This window comes from Pygoscelis adeliae, unplaced genomic scaffold (genome assembly GCF_000699105.1).
Source record: "Pygoscelis adeliae isolate BGI_AS28 unplaced genomic scaffold, ASM69910v1 Scaffold67, whole genome shotgun sequence".
In the NCBI taxonomy this organism is placed as follows: domain Eukaryota; kingdom Metazoa; phylum Chordata; class Aves; order Sphenisciformes; family Spheniscidae; genus Pygoscelis; species Pygoscelis adeliae.
In genome coordinates this window covers 6,632,626-6,643,433 of record NW_008825271.1, presented here as the reverse complement: position 1 = coordinate 6,643,433, position 10,808 = coordinate 6,632,626, and the positions used below count along the sequence as shown (strand labels likewise).

General features: G+C 39.6%; 1 protein-coding gene across 1 annotated transcript in view; it reads right to left on the bottom strand.

Moving 5' to 3' along the window:
- Window positions 1–5,632: 5,632 nt before the first annotated feature.
- The window catches only part of KBTBD8 (kelch repeat and BTB (POZ) domain containing 8), an 8,169-nt gene continuing 2,993 nt past the window's right edge, over window positions 5,633–10,808 (bottom strand). The window contains exon 3 of the mRNA XM_009329808.1: window positions 5,633–9,271. Within this exon, the coding sequence (XP_009328083.1) occupies window positions 8,808–9,271 (464 nt within the window). The 3' untranslated portion in view covers window positions 5,633–8,807. The remainder of the gene's footprint in view (window positions 9,272–10,808) is intronic.

The following is a 10,808-nucleotide window of genomic DNA, read 5'->3' as shown; positions in this document are numbered from 1 at the left end:
AATGTTTCCACAAGACTTACATTGCAAATCCCCATTTGGGGGGATTTAAAACATTCCCCTGCTGTGTTTATAATCCAGACGCTGCAACGCACTACTTAAGCACAAGGAAAAACAGGAAAAAAGCTGACAGTAGGCGGGCCAGGGTAATGTTCTCATCCAATCTGAGTAGAAAACGCAGCAGAAAGGTAAACAGAGACAAAGAGAAAAATGATTCATCCAAGCTAACTTTGCAAGTCAGCATCTACTGTAGCCCGTATTTCATGCCTTGTAGCCACACGCAGTTACCCATGCTATTTCATATTGCCCCAGCAAAAAAATCTTCCTTGCAAGGACACAACGAATGCTTAAAACCATGCACTAGCTCCCAGTTTACATTAATAAGAAAGGCTGCCACCAGTGCTGTCACAGCCAGCTGAGATGTTCTTCTCACAAGCACTGGACACACAATGCACACCTCTCATTTAAAAGGATTTTCTACCAGCCAATAGTAACAGCATGCTCAAAAAACCTCCAGTGGTCGAAAGACAGCAAGATAAATTCTTGTGAGAAATCCATCGAGGGCTATTAAATACAAAGATGCCACCTCTGGCATTGCAGATTCCAAATTGCTGGAGACTGGGGAGTATTGACGGCTAGCTCCGTTCTTGTCTCCCCAGGTATCCACCATTAATTCACTGTCAGGGAGAGAATACCAATCGGACATACCTTAGTCGGATTGATCTTACGGTCCAGCTCTTTCTACTTCACTGGTCATGGCATCTACCAGTTATTCTTTCTAAAAATGTTTTACAGCCAGAAATACAACAAGCATATCTGGTGGTTTTTTGTCTTCTAAATGGAATAAATCGTTAAATGCAGTTATAGCTGCTATGAGAATTCGTTACAGATTGTTCATGATGCATGTGGTCCTCTGCGCGCTGTCCCATAGGAGGTCATCAGAAGCTGCCTATTGAAGAGGCTGCAATGACACCAGACCTAGCATCCACGGGAGTAATTTCATTCAACACTACACCTTTAGGAATAATGTTATTGTAAAAACTTAATGGCATAGCAAAAGGTGAAATTCCTTTAGACTTTTAGAATTAAGTAGCTTCTACACTGCTGATCTTCTTCCAAAAATGTGCTTTCTCCTTTGCTTGCAGACACTTGATAGTTCCCTTGGCTCTCAGCCATTTTAGACTGATGCTTTACCAAATCAAAACATGAATTTGCCTTTGTTAAATTATATTGTCCCTCCTTCCACCTCTCTGTTAATAGCAATGGCCTAAATTATAAAGGTTTTCTGCTGATAGCTATTGGGCTGTGACCATTTGTATGCGCTTCAGTCGCAATAGCAATGCAAACTATTGAGACTGCTTTTCAAAATCACTTTGGAAAACCTTGGTCACCTCCATCGGTGGTTGAGATGGACAAAAGCAGCAGAAACTCCTTTACTATTTCACTGGCGTATGAAAAATCGAAATGTGAATGACTAATCAGATGGCTCTTTCTTTTAACACTTGCTCTCCATATACTAGTTTTGATGTAAAACGTGGTACATCTTTTATTTCTTTTAAGAAAAACAAAATGCAAATTTGCAGAGTAAATACAATTTAAGCACTTCATTTATTGGCTGTGGGAGGAGGTTAATTTGATGTTCACCAAATGTTCCCGCCCCTGAACTTTCCAGAATGTTTGAAGAAATCTGTTACTGAAGGAATATGAACAGAATCAAACTGGAAGGTAATAAAGTAATTCAAAATTTATCTGCAAATATTTTTCTGCAGCTGATGTATCACGTACCATTTTGACTTCAAATTAACCTAATGAAATGTAGAATTGAGTTTACAGATAATCAAAAACTATATACGTATCCTTAAAAAAAAAAAAGAAGAGTCAAAAGTCGGTACAAACCGAGCATACAGTTCACACTTCTTACATTTGGACTGGACATTGCCAGCTTTCTGTTACAGTAAGAGCTGCAGAGCAGAGGTCACATGCAGGTCTAAGGAGACACAGGAACACAGAGAGCATTCTTTTAAATGGATTTATTTGGTACTATTTTGGTTGTTTTCCAGGTACGTTATCATTGCTAGTACTCAGTGACACTTAAAGATCTAAATAAGCACATACTGTCTTTTAACAGGTCAGACTCCACCCTTTAAAGACAGTAACTGAGGCTGTCAGGGCACACAGCCTCCTGTTCCGTTAACCTGGTTGCGGCTGTGGGGCCAGGCTGTGTCCTGGTCCACAGCCGCAGAAAGCGGTAGGACGTAGGAGAAACCTGTGACCCACTTCTATAGAACTGCGTGCAGCAATGGTCATTCCACGCTGGGAAGGCCTCACCATCACTCAGGTACTATAAAGAGTAGGGCATCATGCTTTACCTATTTCCCTTTTCTTCCTCTTCAGGTAGATCTATGCCTTCTTTACTCAAGGCTTATGACACGCAGGAAGCTGCCTAGCCCTCCAAAAACAGTCAAACCCAGCCAAATGTTCTCCAAGTGGGGATTTTTAGCATCTTCTCCATGAGGAAACACAGTATTTAGGGTTTTGTGCATATGCTCGATCACTCTCACTGTCCGCTACCACACACACCTCAACTTCTGAGATGGTGTCTCGTTTAAATTACATTTTGTGGAGGGCCAAAGCTTTCAAAGTTGTAAAGAGTCTGTACAGGTTTTGTGTGTAATTAGTTGGCTAAAAAGGAAAGAGATCCCACTGCTACCCCCTGTAAGGGACAGCTGACAAACACCACCTTTGTTACGCTTCAGAAAATCCACTACGGAGAGATACAATAGAAATCAGTTAGTTTTGCTGCTCCTGAAATAACTTGTTAAACCTTGGCTTGATCACATAAACTTAGCTAAAGTTAATAAATACCTGCCTCTTACAGTGGATATTTGCATTATTATTTGTGTAAAGTACAGAAACATGTAAATCAACAGTGAGGCACATGGGACCTTAACTAGATGTTAAGAAAGGGGGGAGGTTCAAGCTTTGTTAGTCTAACTCTTCCCCCTTTGAGAGGCAGAGAGGGAAGTACATGTTGCAAAGAGATAAGGAGAAAGCAACGGTTGGGTGGTTATTTCTCCATCTGTTGACTGCATATGAGTGCCCAGCTGTGAGACATTCCCCCCGCAGGCAGCATACATGAGTGTACTTCTAGAGACTGAACAGAACGCTTTGGGGCTACGAAGAACCAGAGCATGGATTCATGCAAGTGGGCTCCTGGAACAAGTTATGCATGCCATAATGCACGTTACCATGCAAAGTTCTCTCATCCGTTGCTGTGTACTCCTGTCCCAGTTTTGGCTCCGGGCTTTCTCCCCGGCCACTACAAACCCAGACTGCCTTCCAGATATGACTTTTATGACTTAGCTAAAAGTTTGCAGACATCTCCATAAACATCTTCTATAAAGCACGTATCAGCTACTGCTTAACTCATAGATACACTGACATCTTTTTGAAGGAGCCATGAACACTGCAGCAAAGCACAAGAACCATTCAGATGTATCTGAAGAGTGAGGCACTCACCAAGGCTTCTGCTACAACTGCTCAGTTCAGTTTCTTTTCCCCTCCGGTTAAAAAAAACCCTTATAAGGAGATAATTCCAGTTAGCTCCTGAAGCTTTAGCTTTGTCCAAACTGCGGACTCCAAGTTAACTTGATTTGTCCCCAGGAAGCCGATGCAATTTGGTTCTTTTTCTTGCAATCTCTTGCTATTTTGCTTTGAAATAACTTTTTCCTTTGGGGAATCACAGAGGGAGGTCTCTTTTTTGTTCCTGTCAGCTTCAGCTCTTTCTCGATTTAAGCCTCAACAGTGCATTACATACTAGCATGTTGCAAAACCATAACATGGCACTAGGACATCTTCCATTGTAAGTTCTTAAGAGTTTTGGACAGAGCAAAGGTGCTCCAAACAAAGGAGACAGCAGACAGGGAGACTCAGGTTAGGATGCTTTTACCATTCAAGTATTTGGTGACTGCAACTGCAGACTCCATGCTGGGGATGGACAACTTGGACTCTCAGTCACTATTTTATTAGCAAACTCCAGAGGTGGCATAAAAGTACAGCCAAACCTAGTTAGACCCGTCTGCCTAACAGCAGCTATTAGTATTTCATGGCCCCAGCTGAGTTCTCAGACGTGGAAGCAAGTAGAGAACGCATACAGTTTAGTGTGTGTTGTTGGTTTATTCAGCCCACTAAAATAAGTTAAACACCAAGCCTACCTCCTCTGTGCTGGCTTCATCACTTTTTCTGCGAGGTCTTCAAGAGGATGCATCCCTGGTTTTTAACAGAGCGATTGCCGATCTGGATAGGAACGCAGGAAGGCAAGCAGTGCCTTTGCTCTGCTGGCTAATTTCTCCGGAGAAGTCTTCCCAGCAACGGAAGGCTGCAAACAGAAAAGATACCAAGATTGTCCGGTACATGTTGTCGTAGTTTGGAGGAAAGGAGCTCAACTATACGAGGAACAATGCCGTGATCACACAGAACCAACCAGTGATTATACAAAGAGGCTGGGACCCTTGGGCCCTGTAACTGAGAGAGCTGCAGACTGCTATTCAGTCTGACTGGAAGGAGCGTACCATTCTGAACCGGTGACCAGGAGCGTGGATCGGTCAGCACAAACTCACCCAAGGTTGGGATCATCTTGCAACAGTCTCCAGAAAGGTGGGTACCGCACTGCATAGCTCACGAGCAGTCTGCCACATCAGCCCGCCGCACGGATGGCCTAGGCAGCCAACCCGCTCTGACTTACTGATCACACGTGGCAGAGTTCATCTGAACATACGCAATCACCACTAGCCCAGACTCCTGAATTGTTTCTGCTGTGACCAAACTGCCAAGGTGAACGGCCTCCAAAACACACCCAGACAAGTTTACAGGCTGGGGGGGAGGGGCTGAGGGGGTGGGAGGATGGAAATAACGCCTCGGAGAACCTGACAATAGGAGTGCCTTCCCAAACGAGAGAACTTCATGTTGTTTTCCTAGGCTGCGATGACTTAGCATGGCGGCTAAAGTCATTAGTCTCTGAAAGGGAACAAAGGTTCTCGAATAAAAAGTGTAATTTACAAGCACACGTGCTAAGCATCATCACTGCATCAGAAGCCACATACAATGCTGGAGTTTTGCTTAAACAGCTAGGGGAGAGGAGGCCTCTCGTTCCCAGCTCTGCAGCAGACTCCTTTGCAACCAACATCACTGTGCTCTCTCCGTCCCTTTTAGCACCTGGGAATTAACTTCCCTACTAAGTAAGGATGCTGGGAAATTCAGTACAAAGTGTTTCAGGGTTTTCCAAGGTACGGTATTATCAGACTGGAAAGCCCTACTTGACAATCCTGCTGGGATGCCAGCTCCAGCCAAAGGTGGAAGGGGAAAGATGATGTCACCTGCGTGTAACCAAATGAGAAGTTAGACCTGAATAGCCACAAGGAATGAGACAAAAAAGCAGAACAAAGCACTTCCCACCTCAAGCAACAGCATAGTGCTGCCTTAAAAAAAAAAGTGACATTACATACAGCTGAGACACACAAGTGCAGAAATAGAAGAACTGAACAAGCATCAAAAAGTTGTATCATTGGGTTAATCCAGAAATTTACTCTACTAAAATGCATGCAAGAGATTTACCACAAAACCAGTTGCACTCCACTGTATTTCAACAATAGGTTTATTTTAAGAAACATAACATGACATTAAGTAAAAATGCAAAATTGTGCAATTATGGCAAAATGTTTAAAAATCCACACATTTGCCCTCAGAGGACTACAGTACTTCTTACTAACATACCTGAGCACTGAATGTTGGATGCCATTTCTAAACAGCCTTACGAACAGGGAGCTCTTCGATTTCTTGTAGAACATACACACGCCGCATGTTTGGTGCACCAAAACTGCTTTTAGTTATTCTAAGTTTTACTGATGGAATCAAGTGGAAATTACAAAATGTTCCCTTCTAAAGTAACTAATGATTTTGGAAGAGATTTACACTCACGTAAGTCCTTACAACGCTAGAAATTAATTTAATAAAGGGAAATAAATGAATGCAGAAAAAATACCATGTGGGGAAAATGTACAGATTACTGTTTAAATATTATCAGTACCTTTGGTGCAATTATTTATTTTTTTGTGCTGTGCAAGTTTATTTCAGCCTGACTCTAAAGCAAAACTTTACCAGGAATCTGACTTTCAGCAAAACGCAGAAGCATTTAAGACTTGGCAAAATGTCACAGCTACATTACTGTCTCAACAAAATCCTCATGCACAAGATTTAGTATATTCTACTCCCACGGCAAGTTCCAGGATTTAGCTTTTAAACACATTACAGACTTGGATCACACCCTCAGTTTGAATGGTTAAACAGAATGGAGATCTTCGTACTTTAGTGCAGATAAACAAAATAAACAAACCTACTGCAGAATTAACCACAGCATATTGTACTTCTATACATCACATGACCAGTCAATTGCTAACTCAATTCTATTTCATAGTTTCAAGTAATATATTGAAATTTGTTCTACTAAATAAATATAGAAGATTGTCAAAAAGCAGCAAGAAATCTTGTAAATATTCAACCAAGCTTAAAAAAAAACAAAAAACAAGAAAAAAGTTACATAACACTTTGCAAAAAAAATGGTTTTACACACAAATGCAACACTGTTAGGGAGGGTGCTTCAGAAAGCTTGCAGCTAGAGGCCTACAACAGCGCAAAGAGAGCTAGCCAAGGACTAAGGATCATTTTAAAAATGAAATTAGTTGTATTTTCAAAAAAACCACTCTTATTCTTGGCTATGGATATATAAAAAACAGTATCCAGAAGAAAACTAAGCAAAGAAACAACACACCTCAACACTGTTGGAAAATGCAGTCTCAGCAAGAATTGTCACCTTCAACTTCAGAAAAAAAATTCAGGCGCTCACATTTGAAAGAAGCAGTTTGGTGAATCTCTGGAAGATGAGGTATGTAATGCAAAGAGGCATTTATTTTTTTCCTTTTCATTTCACAGTTTTTTGTTTGTTTTTGCCTTTTAAACATTTTGTGCAAGAATTAAGAAATAGAACCAGGCGAGTATTTTCATGTATTAGAAAGATTCCTTTTGGGAACAGTAAGACCACATAGTAAACAAACATTATCCAAATCCTCAGCCATGCCAGGGGGATAAACAATGAGCTAAATATTTGGCTTACTGAAATATCAGCTGTTAAGCCAGATAATGGTAAGCACTTACAGCCAGTGATGGCCACTGCCATTTCAAGTTAACTGGTTTACTTAGATCAATTTGAGAAAATAGGGAAGAGTAAGATAACATACTCTCAGCTCTGCAAAAATTAGAGCTGTAACAAATTAAACCTGGCAAATTACAGCTGACAGGGGTTTTAGGATTCATCTTTTCCCTTTTAAATCCAGTTTTCACTACTGAAGTAGAGGCTGAACTTTGAACTTATTTACTTCTTAAAAATAAGCTAAATGTTAAATACATAGAGAAAAGTGTTGCAATATATTGGATCCCTAGTCTATATTTGCATCTAAGATTATTTAAGCCATGGACACTTATTGTCAATTTTTCTTTAATACACTGGATAATGAAGACAGCTCAGTAGTGCAAATTTTCACATTATAGATCAGAATGAGATAGAAAGTATTTGAGGGCTTGATTGCGGGGAGAAAAGAAAAACAACTTGTAAAGTTAAGCCACGCTTTTCCAAATTACTGGAGCACATGCCAACTCTGCACATAGCACTGTACTTTAGTGGAGACAGAATGAACACTCCACACAAAAAGAAGAAAACATAAAATCAATATTATTAAGGCCATATCCTGTCACCATTCTGTGCAAGAATACCACTGCAGTAAAAATGTTATGTTAAAAAAGATAACATGATGACAGGACAGGGCCTGAAGACGGACACACACTCCATGAAAAACAACAGGCTGTCTTAAACAGTAGCATAAGGCTAGCCCATGTCAGAGAAACAAGTATTAAAAATGTACTAGCACCATCAACTTTTGGGTTAAAGCCCTTTATGGGATGGAAAAAAGGTTTTAAGCAGTGTTTAAAAAAATGTTTTTACAGCACTACAGCTATGTGGCAGAAAATAGGTGTTAGGATTTCCCCCCTCCCATCATTAAGCTCAATTTTAACAAAAATCGACAGACAGGAAGGGGTACAGTAATCTGAACAGGCCTCCATCCAGGGCAAAGGTACTCCATGTTTCAATTCTGACTTGAGTTCTTCTCCCAAACTGTAGTGCACAAACAACATCACAAACATCTTAGCAGACTTCAAAAACAGTATATAAAAAAAAAAGATCATTATGAATCAGGATCTACCATTCCTCTATGTACTTTCATTCTAAAATAAAAAAAAAACAACTCAGTGATATTGCCTCAAATTTTACCCGTATTTAAAGAAAAACAGAAAAAAAGAAAAGTCACTTCAAAACATCTTGGACATCCTTAGCTATTAATGCTAGATTTTCTTTCACTGTAGTGCATAGTTATCCTGGCTCTTCCACTTAATTTGCTTTTACCACAAAAACACCCCTCTAGTATGACATGATTAAGTGTTTACCAGAAAAAAAATGCTGATAATTGCACTTTGTAACCTCCTTCTCATTTCTCAGGAAAATATCAGTAAATATGAAACTGAACCAGTAATTCCCTCCCCAGACTGCAACCTTTAAAGAGCACCCATCCCCATATACAAAAAACTGTCTGTTTCAGCTTACAATAAATACTGACAGAATTTCTTTGTTTTCTTTTAAGACATGTTTTCTCTAGCATCAGATTACCACTGAAATCACTAAGGCCTGTTACTGAAAAGAAAAATTAAATAACTTTCTGAAGACACTGCGGATACAATTTAGCAACAACACATTCAAAATGCCGGCCTAAATCCCAGAGCCTATCTGGAGTCTCATACACTTTTTGCCATTGGTCAGTAACCTCATCATACTGGTAGAGTGAATTCTTCCTGCTGGTTCTGAAAACATGTTCTTCAACAGTGACTTGAGTAGCTCTGACAAACAGATGGAGTTTATTTTTGAGGAGTACAAGTTTTATATACGGATTAATGGACTGATCACATGGGAAGTCTTTTTTTCGAGTCCACTTATTTTGTTCAATGTCATAGGCCTCTACGGTAAACATACGTTGATGGTTTCCACAGGTTCCGGCTATGTAGTAGATGGAGTCATTGTATACAGTTGCCAAGCCTTGGATTCTAGGCACAGTCATTGGGGTCAAAAATCCCCAGTAATCCTTCTGAGGATCATAGCAGAGAAAAAATTCCCCTGAAAAGAGAGGAAAAATAAAACATAACTTATGCTTCATTTCCAGAACAGCAATTCTGCAGCTATTAAGCTTTCAGGTATGTTCTTCCACAGATAGAAACAGTCTACCAATTTTTAAAAGCCTTGATCCCATAGCAAAAAACCTAGCACCATGCCTGCTTTCTTCCAAGCGCATTACAAAAATATTAACAGCATGAGTAAAAACTACTTTGAGTTTTATTCCAGCTGAAGAAGAGGGAATTTGAAGCATATCAGAAATACAATGTTTTACATATTTCCTAGCTATCCTTTACTACTTCTAAACCATGCTTAATAATTTGGGACAAAACCTTTCAAGATTCCAGTCTTGAAATGTCTGAAGTATTTGTTTCATTCTTTAACATCTTCACAACACGTCATCTACAGACTGCGGAGTCTCAGAATTCACCGCTTGAAAGTTGTTAAATCTAAGCAAATAATTGTGTCTTGTACTACACACAGATTTTGAAGCTACTTGTATCAGGTAGCTGGGTTACACATATAGGTTGATCTGCTTAAAAGGATGCCAGGTGAATACTTGCATGAAGCTACTGATTCATCATTAGTTTTGCAATTAGATTATAAAACACCTCTTCTGTTGACTGCCCAGAGTAGCGTCTACAGACTGTAGATAATGGAAGTTCAGAAGACTGAAAGCTCACGCTCTGCAAACTTGATGAAAAGAACATGGATAAAGACCACCTTGTCTTTTGTAAAGCCCAGGGGAAGAAAGGCCTAACATTTGCCAAATATTAGCATAATTCAAATCATATATAATTTCACATGGCTATTTCAAGAATTTTAACCAAGCTGCTGTGTAACCGAGCACCTCAAGTATAACAAAGAATACAGAAATAATACAGTAAAATGGGTGGAACATAGCTTAAGAGATTAAGTCTTACAGATAATACGTTTTTTTGATTTTTCACTTTTGTTCCACAGTGTAATCTCCTATGACTGATGCTTGTGTTCCATTGGCATTTTAACACTCTAAATCCTTATTGACTACTTCCAACCAAGCTTATTTCTCTAGAAAAATTACTGAAAGTTAACCTTTTTATACTACTTCAGTGCAACTCAATCAAGGTTTTATCTACCAAACTCAAATAGAAGAGTTGCCTATTTCCCATAACTCGAATTTTTATAATTTGCTGGTTAGCACAGTAAAGTAGCTTGCTTATTTATGCAAGCGTTGAGTTGTCATTTAAACCACTGAAGCACAGAATTAGTGCAGCTAAAATTTGTAAACAAGATGCACTCTTATTCTACAGGTTGTAATAATATCCACTTTTTAGCAGTTCTAAGAAACATTTAAAGGATGAACAAATACCAAGTTAAATATTCTTCAGCATTCCTTTTTAACCATCTAAAGCAGACGTCTGACCCAAAAAAGAGACAGATAGAGAGAACTTGCTAGTGTAAGAGAATTACTTAAAGCCACAAACAACAAGAGTCAAACCTGATACAGAAACAACAAAAGAAGAAAACTCTCTGCAAATCATGTGGAAGCCCACCAACC